We start from the raw sequence: 26,514 nt of genomic DNA, 5'->3' as shown, positions 1-26,514 counted from the left end.
CCAATCTTCTAGGTCAAAGGACCGACTAAACCTATGCTCTCGCATGGCCTATTTTCCTCAAATTCTTTTCGGGCCATTGCCCTGCCTTGTCGACTATCATAGCTACATTTACCGCTTGCATCACTTTTGGCGAATACCTATTGACCCGCTTACCATACTTACACTTTCTCTTAACTCTTCTTCCACCTGCGTAGTTTCTCATTCTTGGTGCACTGGCAGTATACCCCACGCTTGTGGTCCTTACAGACTCTATGGGTTGTCGTAGTCGAGCTATGGTCTTATACCCTTCTCACCTCATTTCTCATGTCCCAGTAGACTTACGCCGTGTTTACTATCCTGATAAACTTACCTCATGTTTATTATCTCAGTGGACTTACTCATATTTACTGTCCCGATAGATTATCTCTATTTTATGTTTACTGTCCCAGTAGACTATCTATGTTCTGTGTTTACTGTCCCAGCAGACTATCTCTGTGGATGCTATAGATTCTTTCATCCATGGTATTACACCGATATTCGCCATCCTGGCGTACTATCTTATGATTCCATGAAGTCTTTCATCCATGGTTTTACTCATCATACATGGCTGCCATAGCATCTTTCATTTATGATCTTACATTGTATACCTTATACTGTGTACTATGTTGTGATGGTGTATTTCATTCACGGTCTTATGCTACGTACCTCATACCAAACTACCATAGCGCCTTTCATCTATGGTCTTATGCTATATACCATCATCATGGTGTCACCTCGAAGGACCAGTCAGTACCGCCGTTGCGGTAAATACCATTCCATGATTTTTATTTCCTGAGTCCTCCTCTCATTACCTCCTTTATAACACCTAACCTTGATGCTCGAACACTGTAGTGTTCCCTCTGCAAGGCCCGAAGCTTTGCTCGATGTGGTAACTAACAGGTTCATTCCCTATTTCCCATCCTAACTTTATCTATCCCATAAAGTTTTTTCTCACAATCATGCAAAGCATACACATATCATCATATCTCATGTTTATGCAAACATGGCATACTCAAATAGTGTAGAATATAACAATATACTTAGAGGTTGGAACTCACCTGAAGCTTCATCGTTTCCACAACTTAGCTTCCTCAAATGCCAAAGCTTTCATTCTTCTAGCAGTTAAGCATTTCAACCAAAAACCTATTGGTTAAACTTGCACTTCATCTTAAAATCTTAAACTTTTCTAACATGAAGAACCCTTAAAGAAATTCTAAAAATCCATAACCTCATTTCTTAACTTTTACATACACAGAAGGGTTAAGAATCTTACCAGGTTACTGATTTCCATACTTTTTCATTTCCATCCTCATGAATTCTGCTCCATGCAGAATTTTCCATGGTCATTCCTTCTTTAAGCTACCAAAGAAGATGAAAAAGAGAGAAAATGAAACATAATCGAGAAGAAAAATCATCCCTAGGAGCCATCTCCCAGCCATTTATAGCCATTCATGCGCTATTACCACCCTTATGAGAATCATCCATAACTAATTATTATGTCTCCCACTAAGTAACTAGTTGGTTCCATTCTAACCAAACGAAGTTTGGTTTTCAACCATGTCCCAGTTTAGTTTCTAGCTTTCCCGTTTCTTTCACTAGAGGCCACCAACTTGTGGTCTTTTTCGATTTAGTCCTCCAATTATTCTCAATTTCTGGGTTAATTGGGAATCAGATGTTACACGAAAATTTAAGGATTAAGATAGTTAAAGATAGATATGAGATTACAAGTTATATTTGGCATATGTAAAACATCATGTAAAACCAAGGAAGGTGAAATTTTGATAGTCCATTTCCCGGCTATTGCCGAGAATAACCCATTTGCTACTTTAATTTTTTTCCTACACAAGGTGTATAATTTGAGAGAAGGAAATGACTACTAGTCATGTGATCACTAGCTCTAAAATCAACGATCCACGAGCTTATTTTACAAGGCTTGACACTAAAAAAAAACTAAAGACTCAATACCTAATTGGACAAAGGAGCAAGATGGATTATTAGATGAGTTAGAAATAGAAGAATTCATCCGAAACTATGGTGATTGAAAAAGCTTGTATTGATGCTCTAGTTGTTCCTTAGTGAATGGAGACCCTTTCAGAGAATTTTGCTGCTCATGATTCTCATTAGTTGTTTAGAAAGCTCTGCTATCCCCAGATTGTGAACCACGACCAATTACACTATTCTTTCTCTCATTTGTCAATTTTTCATGGAGCTTTCAGCATGTTTCTCGAGTATGCCAATGTTTTTTACAGTGGTCGCACCAAGGTTTCTTCCTTTTTTCACTGTCATTATTTTTAACAGTCACAAGAGTAGAATTATCATCGTTAGATTTAATTCCTGGCCTTAACATTACTTTTCTCCTAGTCTCCTCTCTTCTAACTTCAAAAAAAATCTCACGGAGTGTTAGAAGCGATTATTCCCTAGGATATGAGATCTCACTTCATCAAATTCTCTATTTAAACTAGCCAGAAATAAATAAGCTCACTCATTCTCTTCTTTTTTTCATAGCTTTTATACTTTCCCTAGGACACTCTCATTCATCATTATAACATCAATCTAGTTCTTGCTAAAGAGACATCATCTCGTTATAATAAAGAGTAACCTCATTTTCCCCCTTGCCTTGCCTTCCAGAGTTTTATTTTTAACTCAAAGGATTGTGAAGCATTTTCTATATCTAACTAGGTGTCTTTCACAATGTCCCAAACATCTTTAATAGTTGGGAGAAAAAGAAAAGGTTTTACCTATGAACGCTTCGATGGAATTAATAAGTCATGCAATTATCATAGAATTTTTTTACCTCCATATGCTCATCCTTGGATCGCCCACCTTTGGTTGCTTGACTTCTTCAATTAAATGACCCAACTTGTCTCACCCATCAATTGCTAACTTTACGAACAGCGACCATTTGAGGTAATTCTTTTTATTCAATTTGTGAGATGTCAATTGAAATCAGAGGTGAGAAGTTTTTACCCCTTGATTCATTGCACTCTCGGTAATGATTCTGACGACAGAGCTTTCTACCTAAATTTGGTTGTTGGATCTCTTATCTCTAGTGAAGGTTGTTTTAATCATGGTGCTATTGGAGATTTAACTTAGCTCTGATACTAGAAAAGTTTTCAAGAGACCATATTCAATAAAACTGTTCTATTTTTATTACGTAAAGAACTGAGTTTAAATAGAAAAAAACTCACAACATAAATGGGAAAATGGTTATCTTATTCTAGTAAACTATTAAAAGATAAAAAAGTATCTTCCTAAAAATCTCAATTGATTATTCTAGGATTATCTACCCAAATAACTTAAAAATTATTTCAAAATATATGAGAGTTTAGCACATATTTCGATAAAAGGACAACTTCATTCGTTACGTCTTTTATCATTTATGTAGACCATTTTAGTTTCTCTGTTCGCTTTGAAACTTAATTGTGACTAATAAACCATGTTGTAAACTATGGAATAACTATTGCCCGGACAAAATCACACAAATGGTAAAATTTAATATCATGTCTATATGTATTGCTAATGCATATATTTATTTTGCAGATCTGAATGGCTTTCAAAACTTGGTAGTTTAGAAACTTTTGATTTAAGTGGAACCAAAATAAAGAAGAACAAGTTACAGTTGGGTGGCCTTTCATCTTTAATAACTTTAATTCTTGCGCTCAATAATTTAGAAGGAACTATTGATGGTTGAGATAAGATTCCTTTACTTTCTTTAAGCAATTAATCAAACAAATTTAAGTGTAGTAAAATTTAATTGGATTTAAACATAATTGACAAATTTGAAGAAGTTGGATTTAGGTGGTAATCAATTTGAGAATGTACATTGTGCATATATTTACACCCATTCGATTGCATTTCTAAGTTTTTTTGATGTATTAGATTCTATTATCTCATGCTCTGAAGCTGAAGCTAAGTTCAAGGTAGTCAATATTAAACTAGTGAATGCATCGTTTTTCTATTGAAATCGGTAGGTAACGATACCAATCTGTTTTGATGTATAGTTTTAGATTTATCAATTTTTTTTAAATATACATTCAATATATGTATATAAAAATATTTAAAAATATCAAATAAATGATACTGAATAAATTTTAAATATAAAATACTCATAAATAAACTTCACAAATAAAAATACATCATTGAACAAAACCAAAATTAACCAGAAAAAAAATTGAAAGGCGGGGATTTTTTCAATAAAAGAAGCTGAAGGTGGGTAGGGATTTTTTCTTTGATAATCAAGTGAGTGGTTTTTTTATATATTTTAAATGTGATACGTATGTCCCGAAAAAAATTTTAAAGTTTAAATGGTTTTTTGATTGGTCATTATCTTCTAATTAAGTCTGTACCATAATAGTAAATAGTTAAAATTTTATATTTTTTAATATTATTTATGCACCACTCATTGCAATACGTTCTAATTAATGTGATCGAAATTGACCGGAACGAACCGACGCGACCCAATACGAACTGAATTTTTTACAGGTGTGAAAAAGAATATAATACTAAAACAATGTGCATAAACTAATATGACTAGAAGCAGTGCGAAACCAACTTTTATGCCGACAATGAAAGACAACCGAGCATAACCAATTTAGAAGAAATTAATGAAATGTAATAGGCCATTCATTCCATCTCTTGTACGTGGTTTTAGGTGAAATCAAAAGCATAGCAGACAATTAGCAAGATGTTGGGTTGAGAATTTTATGAGATTGGCAGTGTAGATACAAATTCTTTTTTATTCTCTATTCTGAAATTTCGAGACAATATTGGTCACAAGCAAGCAATGGCATTTATTTTCCTTCTTCCACGGCTAACCCAACATTTTATGTCAATAAAGTTGTTTTTCTTGTTGGTGGTGACTTCTCTAAAATTTATTAATGAAATTGGTTGTGAGGATTTTTATTATGAAAGAATTCCTTAAAAAGAAGTTAGCTCATAACCTTTGCCTTACTCCTGTTCTCTTTTAAATATTAATGAAATTATAGACATAACATTTGAATTATGATGTCACATAAAATATGTTAAAATTTGGTATCCAATCAAACTATTATTTTGTTGATTTCATTCCATTACAATTCAATTTCATTCTTACAGAATAATCAATTCATTATAACAAGCCAAACATGATAACTGGTGCTTATATGAACATGATAGTTAACTTTTAACTTTTTTTAAGTGCTATAAGTACAATATAATCAAAGTACAATACAAACACATGTTCGAGTAATTGTAAGTATCAAATTATTACAGCACAAATAGATTGTTTGAGTAATTGCACAATAGACTCAAACTACTATCATACAAATAAACTAAGCACTGGTACAATTTTTATAAAAGCTAAAGCCAACAAATTGGGCTAACTAAACTAAAATACGGCAACTGCACAATATAGACTTTGCACTTTGTGAGTCTTAAACCTAGATACTCAAGATTCAAAACACCGTTAAAGCTTAACTTAAATTTTAACTTTTTAACCAATGGATGAATAGTGAAATAGTTTAAAAGAATATGAAATCATAAATATGACTCTTAAAATAAAACTCAAAAAAGAACTTATAGGTTGTCAAATGGGGTGGTGGGAGGGACAGGCAGGGGATCACCCCACTAAAAAAAAAATTGGAAAATTTTCTCTTTAAAATGTATAAAATATAAATTAATAATGATAAAATTATGTGTCCACCTCTTAAAAATAATAAATTTTAATTTAATCTTTAAAAAATATAAAAAAAATATTAACTAATATAATAAAAAAATTTAATTTTATCTTTTATCAAAATTTATAACTTATTTTCTGTCCCAAAAAAATTTTCTTGCTCCTGGTTACCAATGAATTTACTCTTGATCAGGTATGGGCTCGGGCTTCAAATCCTTTTAAGGAATGCGGCCATTGATTAAAAAACCGAACTTAAAAATGGAAAATGAATTATTTTTTATTTTAACGGACAAGAAGGATAAAAAAAAGGCCTTATCTACAATCTACATCCCTAGTACTAAAGCTCAAGCGAGAAGCGAGCTTTGCACCTACAGGAAAACAGCCACAAAGATAAAGCTGAATTCAAAGAAGCAAAGATGTTGAGCGTCTCAATTGCTTCCCCAGCTACCTTAACTCTCCCTCCAAAACCCAAATCCTCAATTCCCAAAACTTCCTTCACCGGCGTTAGAATCCAGCACTTATGTCCCCAACGGTTGCCTTCTCAGGCCACCTTCTTTCGGCAACCGTCACCTTCGTCCTCCGTGGTCATGATGGCTAAGAGAGAAGAAGAAATGAAGGAAATAAGAGCCAAAACCACTGAGGAAATCAACGATGAAGTGGTTGAGTTAAAAGGTGAGCTTTTGATGCTTCGTCTCCAGAAATCGGTTCGTAATGAGTTCAAGTCTAGCGAGTTTGGGCGAATGCGCAAAAGGGTATATTCTTTTTTCCCCCCACATTTTATTGTTTTAAATAATCTTCTCTTAATTGAATTTCAAATGGGATTTCATAATCTGGATATTACTTTAGTTTTATTTTAAGATATGGAGAATCAAATGAAGTGATATTTCAATTCACATTGAGCTAGAATGTCACAAGTTTCTACAGATAGGGGCTGAGAACAGAAATTTTTTTTTTTTAGGATTATTATCCTTGTCATTCAAGTTGCCGAAAATCTAAACTTTGATTGGAAGACGGAAGTGAGAATGATAGCTATATTTTGTTTAGTAGATAACCAATAACTCTAATATAATCACAATTCACTAAAGGTAAAACATATTATGGAGTAGTGTTGTCAAAGCAGTGCATTTTCGTTTCTAATTGTAATCCAAAGCAGCTTAACAGAATTATGGAATATGGTGAAGTTTTTATGTTATTAATACATAACCATGGTCAAGTTATCTTTTTCGGATGTGCATTTGTTGTATGTGTTTGTTCATTCATCATCCTTTTTGTTATTCAATTTGGCCAGTTATAAAGCTTTGCATATTTTATTAAGTAGGTTGAGAAGTCAACTGCTTTGCTTTTGTTTTTCCTCTGAAATTTTGGGTGCCTTTCTTTGGCATACATTGTGTACAAAATTGGTAAAATGGCACTGGGATTGGTCCTCTTATGAAATTAAGAAGGAAGACTTGGGTGTAGGGCTTGGGGTAATAAAACCTTTATCTGAAATCTCAATGGAGGAAGTGTTCTACTAGGATTGTGAAACCAGGCCTTGTTGGAAAAAGGAGAGAAGGGGAGCGGGGGGGAGGATAGGCTATGCAAGTGGTGGCTTTGGTAACCTGTCCTTGAGGAATTTGTTGCTTCTAGCTGGTTTTCTACTTCTGTCATCTTTGTTTTCGTCAAAGCGGAAGAATTTCCATGTCAAGAGAGTAAGAGGAAAGTCAATGAGGACTTAGATTGAAACGTATAAAAGGACCTAGTTTTGGTGAGTTTGCAGAGGTTATGGCCTTAATTTTCATTTCTAGTTGGACCTGCATGGTGGGAAAATTGGTTGACAAAATGGCCAACTGAGGTTTTGTGGTTTTATTTGGATTACAGTTAATCAATTGCTTTTTGAAGTGACACTAAGTGCACTAACATTGTTTACTGGGTAGATGCAAATGGACTGTCATCTTTGCCAGATATTTTGATTATGCCATTTTCTTTCTATGCCCGGGGCTTGGGGCTCTGACTTTTCAGGGTCAAAAACAGTATGTTTAAATATTGAGTGGAAGTTTTCACCAAAATATATATATTGAGTGGAAGCAGAAAGTAGTGAACGGTATGGTACTTTGGCAATCAATTACCGAGATCATTGTTTGGTAAATTTGGAGCACTATTTGGACTTAATGGCAGAGATCCTTTGTCATTGTCTTTTATGGGTATACTTAATATATTTAACAATGATCGTATTATCCTTATAGCATTATTTGAAGAGCAGATATGATGGTAAAATAAAACCATTTAATGGTAACCTTAAACTCTTTAAATTATAACACAGGAATATGACTTTGCCTCAGCTTCATGTTACCTGAAATTAAACTGTGTTGATATACTAGTAGACTAGTAGTAGCCATTTGGTTGTGTTTTGATTTAACTTATAGGCAGTTGCAAGATAACAGAGGCAAAACCGAAGTCATTTGAGCATGGCTAAGAATTGGTCTGTGATAGGAGGATGTGTTTCTTTTAAAGTTTACTGGTGAAGAATAAACATGCTGTAGTTCCGATATTGACAAGATAAGCTTCTGCTGACCATAGTTGAATATGCTCCCTTTGTTTGCATGTTTATTGACTTCTTCATCTGTTAAAACTGCTTTCATCTAAAAATTTCACGGTTAACGTTATGACCCTATGCTTGTTCTGTCTAATGATCAAATTCACGAGGCTTTGGGAAACAAATTTCAATTTTCTTCGATGTACGGCTGATGTCTTAGTTCCTTTGACATGTTATTGGTATTGTTTGAGTTTTTGCTAGATAATCTATGTTTTATTTCGATATCCAAATAAAGCAGAAAAGTTTCTCCCACAAATTTTGCGAGCTGGTAAAGCACCCAGGAACAGTTCTATTTTGTCTGATTATTCACTACTCGAACTTTAGTCATACATTATTGAACTCTTTTGTGAAGATTAAGGGTAGTTTTACAATGTATATAAGCTTTGAGTATGATGTTATTATAACAAAGAAAGCATTCTCCTTTTATAGATTGCTCGCATGCTTACTGTTAAACGGGAAAGAGAGCTCGAAGAGGGCATCAACAAGCGATTGTCAAGAAAGCTCGATCGGCAATGGAAGAAAAGCATTGTTGTGAAACCACCCCCATCTTTGATCAAGTTGAGAGAGCAAGAGGCAGCAGAAGAAGCTGAGAAATCAGCTGCTTGAGTGATCCAGTGTTGGATACTTACATTTTCATGGCTTTGAGAAGTGCTCTTTTAAGTTGTTGCAGTTTCTATTTCAGACCCATTTTGTGCATAATGTTTTGGTGTTGAAGTTAAAGCTAGGATTCCTTCAATGTTTTGTTTTTAACCTCAAAACTTTCTTCCTATCGTGGGGAAACACTTGACAAAATTCAATTTTACCATTTCTGGTTTTTACTAAGCTCTCAACCAAGCTTGTGACAAGAGTTGGGATAACATCATCTTATTCTTACACAGTAGAATCTATTTCAGATATTACACACACTCATATATATATATTATTGTAGGATGACTTCATATAATTTACAGAAAGAAAAGAAAAGCTTTTAAGCAACCAAAACTTTTTTTTCTGGGGGGGGGTGGGGGGTGTTAACAAGAGATGTTAAATGAAATTTATGTTTAATGCATTGTTTAACTAGAGTGTGTATTGCGTGGAATAAATATTGGAATGAGATATAATGTTGGATATAGTGATACTAGGTTCGAAATTTGGAGATAATATTATTAGGAGTGACAGTTACGAATCCTAAATATGGATTATAAAATGGACATATATAATACAAAATACGTATATATATTCTAGTTGCTTCAATTCTAAACTGGTATGGGGTGAGATAATACAAGCATGTTGACTTTGGCAGGAGCTTATTGTTTGGGTTGTACAAAACCTGAAAGTAGAACTCTTCGAACAATCCTTATGAGATTGGCATGAATGCTTATGGGAAAATTTTAATAATTACGTAAATTATTTCACAAGTGTATTTTATGCTTGTTAAATTAATTTTTAATAACCATATTTTACACTTATTAGGATAATTTAAAAAAATATGTAATTGAAATAGTATAATCTCATATCTAAAAAGTACAGAGTTGTAGAGATTTTGTACTACTATAAATAAGGGTTGTTTTTCCATCTTTGAATCATCCCCAAACTTGTCATATTCTTCATAAGGTTACTTTTCCCTCTCCTTATTTGTAATATCTCACTTATCTTCTTTGCAATGAAATATATTTGGTATTGTTCAAGGATGTAAACATAATTTGTCAAACCTCAGTTAAATTTTTTATGTTCTTTATTTTTTTTTTGTATCTTTCAATATTTTGCAGGATATAATTGCAGTGATATGTTGTGCTATTAAATTACATTGTAGGGAGATTCTATCTAGGAGGTTGGGTTTTAAGTGGGACATTTTGTAACCCATCCAATCTTTCTTTGGAATTGAACCTGGTGTGGTTTTCTAGTACAATAATTTACTCTCTTTTCCCTATGGCAGAACAAGTGGTATCAAAGTCGAAGGTTATTCGAAATATGCTCTGTGGTTGCAGTTTAAACTAATTTTCCACAATAGAAAAGATTCCCTTGGGCATATTGAAAGATTATGGTTGAAATGGTAAACATTTCAAGAGGATCCACATCATGTCAATATGTGGCAAAGTGAAGTTCTAGATGCTCTCTTTCAGCAAGATCTAGACATTACCATTTGAAAAGAAACTATGAGAAAGATTGGAAGACTATCAATCTTTTGGCATGTGGTACAATTCGATCGTGCCTTTCTTGAGAGTAGAGGTATGCTTTCTCAAAGAAAACTTCTACAAATAAGTTGTGGTTGGAACTAGAAGAAAATTTTTTGAAGAAAAATAGTCAAAATAAGTTCCACATGTAGAAAAGGTTGTTTTACTTCACTTATGTTCCAGGTACCACTATAAATGATCACATCTCCAGTTTTAATCAATTAGTCACTGATCTAGTGAATATGGAGAGACTTTCAAATATGAAAATTCACTTAAGGAGTTTAAGTTCCTCGAAACTACTCTACTTCATGAGAAGGTTGATGTATCTCTTAATGAAGTATGTGTAACTTTATTATGAATTGAGAAAGAAGGAAAAGCAGGGAAGTTCAACCGAAGATGCAAAAGCTTTGGTAGTCTAGGGTCTTTCACACACCAGGAGTAAAGTATAAAAGAGGATATCCAAGTCAAAAGGGAAACAAAGTAAAGATAAGTGTGCTTTCTGTCGAGAAAAAAGACACTAAAAGAAAGATTGCCCAAAGTTGAAAAATAATGGTAAATCTGATAAAGAAAAAGCTATAACAGAATCAAATGTAGCTAAGTGTTAACTAGCCATTCTGATGTATGGATGTTCGATTCAGGTTGTAGCTATCATATGTTTCCTTATTTGGAGTGGTTCTTTGATTTTAACGAACTAAAAGGTGGAGATATCTATACAAAAAAATAATACTCCTCTTACTACATGGGATTGGTTCTGTTTAATTGAGGAATAATGATGAATCAATAATAACTTTACATGATGTTCCTTATGTGCCAAATGTGATGAAGAATTTCATTTCTATAGGAACTATGGAATCAAAAGGTTTCGAAGTGAGAGCGAAAGATGATATGATGAAGATTATTTTTGGTACACACGTGGTAATGAATTGGGTTCGCAAGAATAATAACTTGTACCACTATCTGGGTAGTACAATTAGTGGGACAATTGCTACAACATCAACTGAAAATCAAGAGTTAGAAGTACTTAAACTATGACATATGCGCTTGGGGAATGCAAGTGAAAAATCTTTGAAATTACTCATAAATCACGGATTATTGAAAGGAGTAAGAATCTATAAACTGAATTTCTGTGAGCATTGCATCAAAGGGAAGCAAACAAGGGTGAAGTTTGAGACTTGAATCCATGATAGCAAAGGCATTTTGGATTATGTTCACTTAGATTTCTAGGGTCCCTCTAAAACAAGCTGTTTGAGAGGAAAACATTATTATGTAACTTTTGTTGATGATTATTCTTGAAGAGTGTAGGTGTATACAATGAAGACAAAGATTTGCGAAGATAAGGGCATCATCTTATTCCACTTAGGAAAGTTCTTAACACTTCATCATTTTTCTTCATTGTATACACCCACACTCTTCAAGAATAATCATCAACAAAAGTTACATAATAATGTTTTCCTCCCAAAGAGCTTATTTTAGAGGGACCTTAGACATCTAAATGAACATAATCCAAGATGTCTTTAGCATCATGGATTCAAGTCCTAAACTTCACCCTTGTCTGCTTCTCTTTAATGCAGTGATCACAGAAATCCAGTTTACAGGTTCTTACTCCTTTCAATAATTCTTGATTTATGAGTAATTTCAAAGATTTTTCACTTGCATACCCCAAGCGCATATGTCATAGCTTAAGTGATTCTAACTCCCGATTTTTAGTTGATGTCGCAGCGACTATCCCACTAGCTATACTACTCAAATAGTGGTACGCGTTATTATTCTTGTGGACCCCCTTCATTAACTCGTGTAGGGGTGAGTACTCAATCGAGTTAAGTCGAATCGAATAAAAAAAATTTGAGTTAGTCGAGTTGACGAATCCTATTTTAGCAACCGAACTCAATTTGAATTTTTTCAAATTGAATCGAATCGATTCAAGTCGAGTCAAGTTAACGAATCCTATTATTTATACTCAATGTTGTATTTACATGAATCAATTTTTTAACTAGTAGATGAAGTATAAGATTATTTAACTACATAAACAATATAATGGTTTTGCCTTTTAACTTAATGAGTAAACATTTATCAAAACGACATAGTTTTGCCCTTTAACTTAATGGTTTTGACTTTTAACTTTAGAAAAGGTAAACATTTATCAAAACGACTTAGTTTTGCCTTTCCTTATTTGGATTTTCGGATAACTCGAATTGTGTAACTCATATTTGAGTTAAACCGAAAACTTATTTTTTTATTCGAGTTGATCCGAATAACTTGATTAACTCAAATAACTCGAACTAATTATTTCAAATTTTGAAATTTTTATTGAGTTTTTCAAATCGAATCGGATTTTGCTCACCCCTAACCTCGTGTACACCAGAAATAATCTTCATCACACCTTTTTTAACTCTTACTTCAAAACTTTTTTATTCCAAGGTTTCCACTGAAATGAAATTCTTCATCACATCCGATACATAACGAGCATCATGTAAAGTTATGATTGATTCATCATGATTTCTCAATTGTGTAGAACTAATCCAATATGTGGTAAAAGGAGTATTATTTATTGTATAGATATTTCCACCCTTTAGTTCCATAAAATCAAAGAAGTACTCTAAATGATACACATATTATAGGTACAAGTTGAATCCAACATCCATACATCAGGAAAAATTTGAATCTTCATCATCACACTTAGCTAAATTTGATTCTCTTATAGCTTTCCCTTTATTAGACCCTTGTTTTTCAACTTTGGGCAATCTTTCTGAAGCAAGTTTGATGTATTGTATCCAATGCTGGAAATTAGTCCCTTCGATCTATTCGATATAATGCAACTATTATCTTCTCTAACAATATACGTCGACAAGTTCGTTAGGAAAAATTCTCACGATTCCATGTTCTCTGACTCCACAATGGCAAACGCTATCGGTAACAAGTTTCAGTTCTCGTCTTGTGCAACCTCAAAAAGGAGGATCTGCGTATATTTTTCGTATAACTAGGTACCGTCAACCTGCACAAGCGGCTTGCAGTGGAGAAATGCCCGCACGCATGAATCAAATGTCTAGAACATCCAGTGCAAAATTCTTCTTCCCAGTTGTTGTTGGTTGTCTGGGCTGTAATAAGGTCGTGTCTACAACTCAACGACAGTCCCTGGCGCGTACTCTTACATAACAGTTATTCACCCTTAAAGTTCATTGTACGACGCATCCCAATCTTCATACAACTGCTTCATTGCCATCTATTCAGCTATCCATGCTTTCCAGTATGACACTGGTATTAAAATCGTTCTTGTATCTCAGCAATCAGTACCGGTACAGGAATGGTCGACATGTCTTTCACCATTGGCATGATGCAATTGCAGATAGTTTTCGCATTAAATTTGTGATAATCTTGTGTCATACATGCAGAAGTGCATGTGTGAGGCCAACAAATTTCTGAATCTCTCATATTTGTGATCTTTAGATAAATGCAGCTTGTACCCACCAATTCTACCCTTTTGTCGACCTTCAACACTCTCCAATATATAATGTCGATTTAGACACAACGACTTTGTAGTCAACCGATACATTCATGTTATACCACTTAATGGTAAATACGTAATCTTCCTTGGTCGCGAATTTTTGGTCCATGAACAACTCCTCTTATTCGGGATCTACAACCAATAGGTGAGCAGGTAGTATATCGGGGTATTTAGAGAACTCAGATGCATGCGTCGCATCGGGATCTACGATCAACATGTAAGCCCCAAAATCATTGTGTCTGACAATGCTTCGACTCAAGTTCCTAACTGAAGACACGTAAACATTTCTATTATCATTCGCATTGTAACACCCCTAACCCGTCTCCGTTGCCGGATTAAAGTTGCAAAGTATTACAGTACAAATAGAAACAATTAACTTCAAACAAAACAATTAATCAATTTAATTAATATTATTTGAATACATATTTCAATTATAGAATAAAGACACTTACAGGCCTTAAATCAAGCTTACGATGCCCTAAAAATAGTTTGGAAAAATTCATAGACTAATTTGAAACAAAATCGAAAAATTGAAAAATTTTGGAAACAAAGGTCACACAGCCATGTGGCTTGCCCAGGCCGTGTGGCCAACCATGTAGAATTCGAAGTACAGGACACACAGCCATGTCCCAAGTCATGTGTTCGCCCGTATGGTTATTCGAAATGGATTCACACAACTGTGTCATAAGCCATGTGCCAAACCGTGTGTGCATTCGAAGTTAGGTCACACGGCCGTGTCGTCAGGCCGTATAACTCTCTGCGACCATATGGTTCAACCTGCACTTAAATTTTAATTGACACATGACCATGTGGTGTAACTGTGTGTGGCACACGGCTGTGTGATAGCCCGTGTCCAAGCCGTGTACTGCCAAAATAACCCCTAAAGCAAGCTAAATCAATTTCCCTTTCTTCCACACCAAGACATATCATTTCCAAACACATTTACACTTTAAAAATCAACCAAAAACCTCTAAAATATGCCAAAATCAATCAACCTAGGTGCCTAACCAATGGTTCTTCATTGACGCAACAATTTATTTCCAAAATAAACCAAATCAAACAACTATCCCACCCCAAGCTATCTTTCATTTAAATTCATAAGGAACAAGGATCATCACATACCTAATTTACCACTCATTTAAACCATTCGTGACTATATCCAACAATCACACAATTTCATCTTAAAGCAATATCTAAATATGTACTAAACACTACTCAAATATATCATTTCTTCACAACCTTTAAACAACATTTATACATATCATCATAAAGCATCCATCAAAGATCAAAAGCATTTACTACAATACAATTAAACCAAAATACTGAACATATATATACATGATTACAAAGTAACACCATTTCAAATACTAAACATAACAACATGAACAATTAAACCAAAAGATCCTAATACATGTCATTCATAACCAACTTCCAAAATAACTCAAAACATCTACCAAGATAAGAGATGGATAGTTTGTGTAACAGCCCGATTTTTTACCCTAATCAGAACAGTGGTTTCAGGACCACAAATTTGAGTCCTAAAAATATTTTAATATTTTATTCTGTGTTTATTATGTGTGAATTTACATGTGTGAAAGTTTCATGAATTGATTTTTTTGTTTGAGTGTCGATTTAATAAAAAAGGGCTTAATCGCTTAAAATAAAAATTTGATGGTTAAATAATAAAGTGCCTAATTGTTGTTGTCTTTATAATTTGGAGGCCTTATGTTGAAATTTAGCCAATATTATAAGGTAGTGGATGGCGTATTTTTTTATTATATGGTTTTTATACATTAAAAATAAAAGTTAAAAATGATAATATTATAATATAAGTTATAATAATAATAATGATAATAACAAAGCCATTATCATATCATCTTCTTCCACTTTCAAAACTAGAGAAAGAATAAAAGATAAAAGCTTGGCTAGGGTTCGGCCATTGTTGAGCCAGATTAAGGTATGTTTTGGTTTCGGTTTTTAATAATTTTTATGTTTTTTGAGATCGTTGCTATGAAATTTACAAAGCCCATGTTTAATTTTTGAATTTGATGATGATTTTATGTCTTGCCATTGTTGAAGGCTTGTTTTTTTTTGTTGTTAGATGATGGGAAATAAATATATGTTGTTAGATTTTCATGTTATAATTAGTTATTTTTGATAAAAATGTGTATTAAGGACTAAATTAAGAAAATATTAAATTGAGGGACTAAAATGTGAAATAAATGACATGCAAGGACCTATATGAGACTAGGGAGTATTCGGCCATACCATAGTGTAATTAATTTGGAATATTTTGTGTTTTTGTTACAATTTGGACTAAATTGTAAAAATGTGAAATGTCAGGGGCAAAAATGTAATTTGCCCATTTATGTGTTCTTAGACTAAATTAAATAAAAATATGTTTAAATGAGATTTATTTGAATATGTTTAGATCAAGAAACCAAGAAATTGGATTTAGATCGGGGGAAATCGAAAGTAGTTGAGTAGTGATCTATTAGTTGACGACATCCGAGGTAAGTTATTAAGCATATATTCTGAATCGTTTTAAATCATCTTAGTATCTATGTAATTATGCTGAATTGAATGGTATATATATACATGTAGTGATAAAATTATTGAAATATGATGTATTGAGTTGTTGACTTTCGGAACTAAGTGTGCGGGTATAAAAATTTATGATAATGAGATTAGCACTAAGTGTGCGAGTTTAATTGTAAAGCACTAAGTGTGCGAGATTGATTATTAAGCACTAAGTGTGCGAACTTATTAAATATTTTCGAATATCTATTAGTATTGAGTGTTCGACTTATTGAGTAATCATGATTAGTATAATGAGTAAATACTTGGAGTTCTTGAGTAATAATCGTTATGGTTGTATCCAAAGTTGAGCTTTGTAAGTATTAAACCTATGTGGTGATTATATTTGGAATCAAATATATAAGATGATTCTTTATATCACATGATGATGAAATGCATAATGTATTTGGCCTTGTATTTAAATTTGAAGAAATGTTTATGGTTGAGTAATTATATTGATTTTAGTTAAATCACCGTATTAAGTTAATAATTATCTTATGATATGGTAAGCTAAAGGTAAGATGATTTAGTAGTATGAATTGGTTAAATATTATTCGAAATATCAAGTTAAATTGTAAAGTTTATTTTCTTGTAACTTACTAAGCTAAATTAGCTTACAATGTGTTGGATAATTGTTATGATGTATAGATTTTGGTGATCGCTACGTGTTCGGGGATCGTTTGTGAAGCTTGTCACACTATCGTCTATATTTTGGTACTTTACTAAGTTGTTTTTGAATAAATGGCATGTATAGTGTAGTGGAAATGTTGATTTTGGAACTAATGTATATAGGTGTAATTAATAGCCATGCGAAAATGGCTTATTTCTTTTGGTTTGAATTTGGTATTAATGCATATGCTTTGATGGTCTAAAATCTAGTATACGTAAGAGTGAGTTAAGCCAATGCGTACAAATAGACAGACCAGGTTCATCCTTTTTTTTATGTTGAGGTCAGTGCAAGTCTGTTTATGATTAAGAGTCTAGGTGGTGTTGAAGCTGGCTTATTCATGCTAGTAATCTTAGAGCTATGAGTCAAAACAATGTTCACCAACTTTTCCATAGTAATCTTGTTCATATTCATATATCAAAAAAGCTTTTAAAATATGAGTTCAAATTGTTATATTAAAGTGTTTTGTCTCTTCCCAAGGTAGCATTGCCGAGCGGATGATCCCTATCTTGTTTATCCAACTAGCTTTTCTCCATAGTACTCAAATTCTATTTGTGAGATGCTTCAATGCTGCCCAAATTGTTATATATATGCTGTCCAAATTTTGGTGTAAAAATGCTGCTCAATTTGGTATATATATGCTATCCAATTTGTTGTATATATGCTCTCCGATTTTTGGTGTAAAAATGCTGCTCAATTTGTTGTATTTATGCTGCCCAAATTGTTGTATATATGCTGTCCAATTTTTGGTGTAAAAATGCTGCTCAATTTGTTGTATTTATGCTGCCCAAATAGTTGTATATATGCTGTCCAATTTTGATGTAAAAATGCTGCTCAATTTGGTATATATATGCTGCCCAATTTGTTGTATATATGTTGTCCAATTTTTGGTGTAAAAATGCTGCTCAATTTGTTGTATTTATGCTGCCCAAATTGTTGTATATATGCTGTCCAATTTTGATGTAAAAATGCTGCTCAATTTGGTATATATATGCTGCCCAATTTGTTGTATATATGCTGCCCAAATTGTTACAGGGTAGATTACCTATGTTGTAATATGTAGTATAGTTAGTAAGTTGAAATGAAATATGTGTACAAATAAATGTTTGGATATAATGCTTGATTTATGATATTTAATCATATATGTTTGGAAATGTTTTAAAAATTTGAATGATATTAAATTTTGATTAGGTAAATGATAATGATATGGTTGAAATTTTGAAACATGGTTAGTATATGTAATTTGATTAATGATGCATGTTTGATTTTAATTGGTTATGTGCTTATATATATATGGAATGAAATTTCGTGGCTGAGTTAGTATAATTTATGAAAAAAAAAATTCTGAGTTGGGTTTTGATCAGTAATGCCTCGTAACTCTAATTCGGTTGTTGACACCATTTTTTGATGAAAACGGGGTCAACTTGGATTTTGAAAATGTAAACAGAAAAATGGGAGTCGCCACCAATCTTTTTGATAAGGTGTGATCGGATCACCTTGAAAAGTGGTTGCTTTTAAAAAACGATTTGATTTTATTAAAACAACGATTTTGGTCCACGAAATTCAGAAAAAAAACAGGTTCGGGAGTCGGTTACGTACGAGGAAGTATTAGCACTCTCATAACGCCCAAAAATTGGTACCTATTTGATTAGTTAATGTCTTAATGTCGAAGATTGAAAACTTTAAAGAAATTTAGAGTACGATCCCAAAAAAAACTCGAACGACATGGATTGAGATTTAAGAGGATATTTGGCTATTTGATCAAACGAGAAATCAAAACCCAGCACGTTAGGGCACGATTTTTCGATTTTCCAAACGCAAAATATTACCCTATTTTGAAATTTTAAAAGGATATTTGGCTATTTGGTCAAACGAGAAATCAAAACCCAGCACGTTAGGGCACGTTTTCTCGATTTTCCAAACACAAAATATTGCCTTACTTTGAAATTTTCCTTTTGAAGAATGGGCGAAAGTCGATGAATTATCTAAAAATAATACGCTTATACTTTAATTATGCTTTAAAAGGAATCATTGGAAAATTTTGAAAGGATCATACGTGGCTAAAGATGATATTGCAATATTCATTTGGAGTATCAATGAAATAATTTACATAATAAAATATAATAGGCATAGCATTAATATTAATAATCGTGAAGTTAATACGCTTAAACGATAACACTCGTGATCATACGAATGACAATATAACAGCAATGATAATAATGGCAATAAACAATAAAGCTAAATTTGAACACACATAAAAAGTAGTAAATAAACAAACGAAGAGAAATAAAAATCATATGGAGAACATAAAATGAACGAGCCAAATTTAAAAAAAATGGTTAGTATAACTTAAAATAAATAAGTAAAACATACAACAATATCCCTTTTTATTAAAATATTATATAAAATATTAAATTATTTTATATATATTATAAGATGTTTTAAAAAACAAATAACGTAATAAATTTAAAGTAAATATTAAGTAAAACATTTTAAAATAAACAATATATATATAAAACTTAAAAGAAATAAATTTAAAAAATAAAAAATTAATTAATTAATTAATAATCTGGGATAAGGACGAAATTAAAAATGGACCGAAAATCAGGGGACTTAAATCGCAAATAAATAAAAGGGGGTGCTTCAGGACTAAAAGAGAATGCGCTGAAGGGGCGAGGGACTTCCAGGGAAATATTCCCCAGTCCCAAAACACGGCGCTTCAACGCGGATGAAAATGGAATCAACATAAAATTCATGGGGCTGAAGTGAAAGAAGCAAAAGGGTCAGATTGCACTGCACCGCAGAAAGGGAGGGGCTGAACAAGCAATTAGCCCTTCCTAGTAAAACACGCGGATCCTCAGCGCCACTGGGTCGAGTCTCGGGTCTAATTCGAAACGACGTCGTTTTGGCTATCATCACTTAAGCCCCAAACGGCGTCGTATAGATACCCGTACAAATAGCCAAATTAAAACAAAATAAAAAATAAAAAAATCAACCCCTATTTCCAAAAAACTCTTGAGGATCTCTCAAATCCTTTCAACCCATCCCCTTTTTCAAATGCCGGTCACATGGCACCACCGTTGACGCGCCGTTGCCGTGGCTAGTGGCCGACGGCAAAAGAAATAGGCCTCTCGGCCTTTGCTTCGCAGCGCAAGAAGGTTGGGCCTTCAACCCGAGGGACTGAAGAAACTTTAGATCCCTTTTAAGGCCCGATTCCGACGACGGCGAAAGGACCTCCGTCGACGGAGCCACGGGCGGTTCAGGTACGCTTCTTTCCCTCTTTTCCTTTTTATTAATAGTTTTTTTAAAAAACGGATTTGTAAAAAATAAAAATAAAATAAATAAAAGTAAATGAATCGAAAAAAACAGAAAAAAATGAAGAACACAGCAACCTTTTTTTTACTCTCATTTTATTTCTAATGTCTGTAAAAACTAGAGGCCGGAAAAAACTATAATGTTTGTGTTCGACTTATATAGCCGATTTTTACAACCCCTAAACTTCTATTTTTTTGTCGTTTTCCATTTGGATTGTGTTTGTTGTCTTCTTCTTTTGAGTGTTGCAGGTGGTGTCAGACGCGCATGGAGGGATAGCGATAGGTGAGCGGCGGCGGTGGAGGCGTGCGGCCAAGTGTGGCAGACGAGGAGGCCACGCGAGGCATGCGGTTCCTAGGGTTTCTTTTGCCTGAAAAATTTTTAGGTTTTGTGGGCTAATGGGGTTTAGTTTAGTTTTGGGCTTTTGGATTGGGTCTGTTTGGGCTTAATTTGGGTAGTGGGTTTGTTTTTTTGTAAAATGGACTGAATGTTTTATTAATTTGGTTTGTTTTGGGTTTTATTGGGCCCCGGGCAAAATGGGCTATTACACCGGCGACGGACACGGGTCAGGGTGTTACAGTTTGTATGCTCTGAATTGAATTTTTGATCTACTAGGCTTCACATAATCTACAAGAAAAAACATGATAATATGAGCACGTTGTGCTTAGTAAGTTCATGGGTCAAGGTGTTACAGTTTGTATGCTCTGACTTGAATTTTTGATCTACTAGGCTTCACATAATCTACAAGAAAAATATGATAATATGAGCACGCTGTGCTTAGTAAGTTCAAATACATGTAAACATAACTTAGTTAGTAAATTTACTTTACAAAAAACATAAATGATATCAACTCTCACTTATATACTCATAAATTCTTATTCACATAATGAACCTTAGAACATTGATGTAATAACCATTCAATTGATATCATTTTCAATTATTTCATTGTTTCGAGGATGCCACAATATCTTTCAACCAAGGTCTTACACAATTCAGAAATGATGTCATAGTATCTTTCAACTATGATCTTGATCGTTTTCCGGTATAGTGTCGTAGTATCTTTCAACTGGGGACTTACCCGTTTCGTAGTATCTTTCAACTATGGTTTTTTCCTTTTTGATTATAATGCCATGATATCTTTCAATCATGGTCTTTCCCTTTTCTCAAATCAGTGAATCAAATCAAATGAATTACTTTAATTGTTATACAAACTTACCTAGATAGATATGTCACGAACACGAAACCGAAGTTTATTCCACTACTTTAGCTTTTCCGCGATTAACGTCTGATTGAGTTGTTTCTTGATCTAAACGAGAATTTCTACTCAATTAATACATTCAAACTTCTCAATTAATTATTCTTAAGCTAATAAGCCCTTTCAATAATATTTATAAAATTATCCCCAATATTTTAATCATTATGTCATTTAGTCCATAAACCTGAAACTTACAAAATTACCATTTTTAAAGAAAAACCATGCTAGCCGATTTTCCTAGGGGTCCATTACAGCCCATATCTTTCATCATTTCACCCTATTTTCATTGAATTTTACTATTTTCTCAAATAGGTCCCTAAACATTAAAATCACTAAAAATCACTTAACAAAATAAGCTTATTTATCAACCAAGCTTAATATTCCTTCAACTAAATTCACAAACACACCCAACTCATTCATGGTAAGTCCTTAAAATTTTAACATTTTTACGAATTGACCCCCGGGTTAGCCAGATTAAGCTAAAACGATCACAAAAACATAAAAAAATCATTAAAAATGAGAATAAAAAAACATACCATGCACCATAGACAAGCTTGGCCAAATGCTTCCTACGTACAACAATTGCTTTTTCAGTTTTGACACAAAAAGAAAAGGAAGAAGAAGATGATATTGTTTTATCATCTTTTGTTTTAATTTTACCATTTTCCTAATTACAAGTTTAACCTTTAAAAATCATCAAAATTACACTAAAACTAACCCATAATCATCCACTAACTAAAGATATGGTATTTTTACCCATTAAGTCCATTAATTTTCCTTTCCATATCTATTTAACTCATTTACTAATAAACGTCAACTTTTACATCTTTTACAATTTAATCCTTTTTACTTAATTAACTATTTAAACCTTAAAATTTCTAAACCAAATTTTAATATGACCTTAATAAATACTCGTAAATATTAAATAAATAATATTTACTGACTCATTTATCGGAATTATGATCCCGAAACCATTATTTTTGACACCACTGAAAATGGGTTGTTACACTCGCCTTTTTCGTCGATATCAAACGGGACCTCCTCTAAATCAAGATCACTATAATCTTTAATCTCGTGATCAGAACAAAAATTATTATCATATCCATTTTCACCATCTGCATCGATCTTAATCAACATCAAGTGTATTTATAAACAAGGACCCGAGTTAAGGTTCTCAAACGCAGGTGGAGCATTAAGATCGATGTTAAACCCGCATATAGACGATTGCCTATCAAAAAACGCTCTCAGAACCTCCATACATAGATCTTGAACTCCATATTGTTCACTTAATGGAGTGAAATCTTCAACTGGCTCCACATCAGCTAACTTAGCAAACAACTGAATCAGTTCAGCGTTGACACTCCTAGTCCGACAACAAAGTGCGACCATTGTTTCCACGTCTTCATCGTCTACAAATTTCATCTCCTTAAATTTGATGGGATTTGACGAAACTGGAAATTTGAAAAATAGTTTCGACATCCTCCTCCTACAACATTTAACAATTTTTGCACTGATCATTTCTTTCATATCATCAACAGACATATTTCTATTAAATCTCATTGCTATTTGTTGGTGAGATTCAAATATACAACCAACTGTTGTTCTTAAAATTTCTCTATCGAAATAAACACATACGAAGAATTGATTATCCATCTTCAATACTAAATCTGTAAAAATAATTAAAGATAATTAAATTTCTCAATAATTATTTGAAAAACCAAAAGTAAGATTCTACTGTAAAAAATATAATAAAAAATTTTAATTATTGTACAAACCTTACAAACCTTTCTTTCTTTTCTTCTTTGTTTTCTCCTCTTCTGTATTTTTTTCCTTCCTCTTCTTCTCATCAATTAATCGCTAAACCGTTCAAGGAAAACACAAGAATTTGAGGATTAAATAAGGGTTCAGTGTCGCCTTACAACGGCCCTCCACCTGAGTGTTGCCTGAGAGCTCTCCTCCATCCGCCCAACCCGTATAAACTTATATTTTACCCGTATTGTAGCAGGTATAAGTGTTACATATCAGTGTCAGTGTATAGGGTGACATCACCAATAAAATATTATTTTAAAAAAATTAATTACAATTTAATGATGGCCTTATGATGGGGATAAAATATTGGATGGTGTCACCACTTTGTCAAGTGACATCCTTAGTTATTGTTCAAAACGCTCCATTTTGATAAATAATTAGAGGATTATATCATTTAAGTTATTAATTTATTTTTTTGAATTATTGGGATAAAAAACTTGCTTAGGCACATTTATTTCATTCTGTAGTAGGGTATTATTATTGCACATTATCCGATGCATATCAAAATCAGTCATCGAACTTTTTGAAGTAGTCCCAAGTTCCATTTAAGTTCTGTGTAAAGAAAAAATATATATAATGGAAATTCATATAACTGATAAAAATAAAATTAATAAAATATTATCTTAGGAGTAAAATACCTACAAGCATCGTGTCGAAAGCCTACATATGTTTGGTAGAGGAAAATCTATATTTATTTATTGGGTTTATGGAAAATAATTTAAAGTGTTTTAAGGAAAATTAAATAAAAAGTAATTAAGTTAAATTATACTGTAATTATAACAAACTAGTAAGGTCATCGATTAGTAGATCTGATCGGTCTGATTAAAAAATTATTAAAAATAAAAAATTCGGTTCAACTTTTTTTTTAGTCGGTTCAATTGATTCGTACAGGTTCTCGATCTAACAGGTGCAAAGCCACTCTCTGGACCGATACCCCTGTTAATTTTTGGTCCAATCGATCTGGCTGACTGGTCTAGTTCGGTTCAAACAGCACTAAACAACAAATGTCTTCTTAATCACATTTTGAAATCTTAAATGTCTCAAATTAAAGAGGTGCAAACTATCTATGGTACTTATATCTAACACTATTCTCTCGAATAGTATCATATCCCATGATATGGTGTAAGGAAATCTTTTGTATTTGTATAATTAACATCGACCTTATAATATTTAGGTTTACAGTTTAAATAATATGTAATTTTAATTATAAAAACTTATCTTGGAGAAAACTTATGCTAAGTTATATCATTTTTATAATAAGTAGATTAAGTAAAAATATATAAAATTTATAATATAAAAATTTTATAAGTACTGTTTTATAAATTGTCCAATAACTTTCATAACACTTATAAATAATATATTTTTTATCGTAATTTTAAAAAAAATATTTTTTATAAATAATTCATGATAAAAAAAATCTATAACAATTTTTATGAATAAGTATATTATTTTTATAATATATAGGATAGACACATAAATAAGTTATGTCTATACTTCTTGGTCATAATTTGTTATAAATAAATATATTATAACACTTTTATAACATGTAAATTATTTTTTATAATAAATTTTTTGAACATAACTTTAGAAATTTGTTAGGATTTAAATAATATAACTTTTTTGTTATAACTTTATAAAATACGCAAATTATTTTTATATTATAATTTTTTAGGACTTATAATATAATTTTTTTTGCCATAACTATCTTAAATATCCATACGTGTTCTTGCCTATAATATAATTTTTACAATTTGTATAACAATAATTTTCTAAAATTGGATGTGAGTGTAATTACCTACGTAACTACTTCAATTCTCACATTTCTCCTAATAATTGGAAAGTGTAATTGGGGTGTTCCAATTATACCAAACTTGATGAGACCCACTAATTACAGTAGTTATCTAAATATGTCATTCTTGTGTAATTATAAGCAATTCTATCCAGATTCAATTACTAGATGACTTTTCAAATACTATCGTAATCTAATTTACTTTTTATCATATCGATAAAAAACGAATTAAAGAAAATTGGGTTATTTTAATGCTTATTAAAAGAATATTACATATTTATTTATGGAAAAGTCAAATCGATTAGTAGAGTAAAAATAAATTTATTTTATTTTATTTATAGAAATATGTTATAATAAAAGTTAAAATATATTATTTAGTAGTAGCATATGAATTTAAATTTTATACTTGGTAAAAATATTTTAATTGATATGAAAAAGAATTATAAATCAAAATATGTTATCATATGTTTTTAGTAATTATAAGAATAAATTATATTTTTTTATAAAAAAAATATGAACAATTGTTTTTAATAATTTATAAAAATATATTATTTGCAATAAGATCTATAAAATAATAAATAATATGAGCTATAAATTTATAGTAATCAATTTTAAAATAAGATTTTAGCAAGAAATAAAAGCAATATTTATTTCCTTTTATTTTTCTTTCTTTCAAATAACCATAAATAAGAAATAAATATTTTATTTCCTTTTCTATGAATATCATATCAGTATAAATTACAATACATTTTTCCTTCTATTTGTATTTTTCTTTCTTCATGTGATCACGAATAGGGAAAAAGATAATTTTTCCTCCTCCTTTTTCCCTATCTTTTCGAATTAATGACTATGCAATAAATTAGGAAAATTTTACTTTAAGACATTCAACTTTTTGTATATTTAAAATTTAGTTTTTTTTACTTCTATTTTAAGTGATTTAGTCTTTTTATTTTTTAAATTTAAAAATATAAGTTCAATTGCTAAAATAGTTAAAGTTTTTCTTTTAAATTCTTACTTAATACAATGTTCTTTTTTGTTTTATGACTACAATGTGTGTATTTTTTTAAAAATTTCTAAATAACACATCATTGAATTTGATAAATGAATTTTAAAGTAGTATTATCAATTGGATTGAAAATTTGAAATTTGAAAATATTATAGGAACTATTTTTTTTAAAATAAAAGTAAAAAGACTAAATTCTAAATT

At 31.9% G+C, this 26,514-nt stretch overlaps 1 protein-coding gene across 1 annotated transcript; it reads left to right on the top strand.

Annotated features, from left to right (window-relative positions):
* The first annotated feature begins 5,919 nt into the window (after window positions 1–5,919).
* Window positions 5,920–9,065, top strand: LOC107913446 (50S ribosomal protein L29, chloroplastic). The gene is made up of 2 exons (XM_016842022.2): window positions 5,920–6,423; window positions 8,673–9,065. The coding sequence occupies exons 1-2, from the start codon at window positions 6,088–6,090 to the stop codon at window positions 8,847–8,849; spliced, it is 513 nt and encodes a 170-aa protein (XP_016697511.2). The 5' UTR covers window positions 5,920–6,087; the 3' UTR covers window positions 8,850–9,065.
* Window positions 9,066–26,514: the final 17,449 nt, after the last annotated feature.

The sequence above is a fragment of the Gossypium hirsutum genome, chromosome D11 (assembly GCF_007990345.1).
Source record: "Gossypium hirsutum isolate 1008001.06 chromosome D11, Gossypium_hirsutum_v2.1, whole genome shotgun sequence".
Taxonomy (NCBI): Eukaryota; Viridiplantae; Streptophyta; class Magnoliopsida; order Malvales; family Malvaceae; genus Gossypium; species Gossypium hirsutum.
The sequence above is the reverse complement of the archived record's forward strand: the minus strand, read 5'-3'. Positions and strand labels throughout refer to the sequence as shown.

Bases quoted from the DNA above. Each gene is read 5' to 3' on its own strand.
- LOC107913446 (XM_016842022.2), top strand. From the start codon at position 6,088: ATGTTGAGCGTCTCAATTGCTTCCCCAGCTACCTTAACTCTCCCTCCA. The intron at 6,424-8,672 runs GTATATTCTTTT...CTCCTTTTATAG, and splicing joins TTGGGCGAATGCGCAAAAGG to ATTGCTCGCATGCTTACTGT.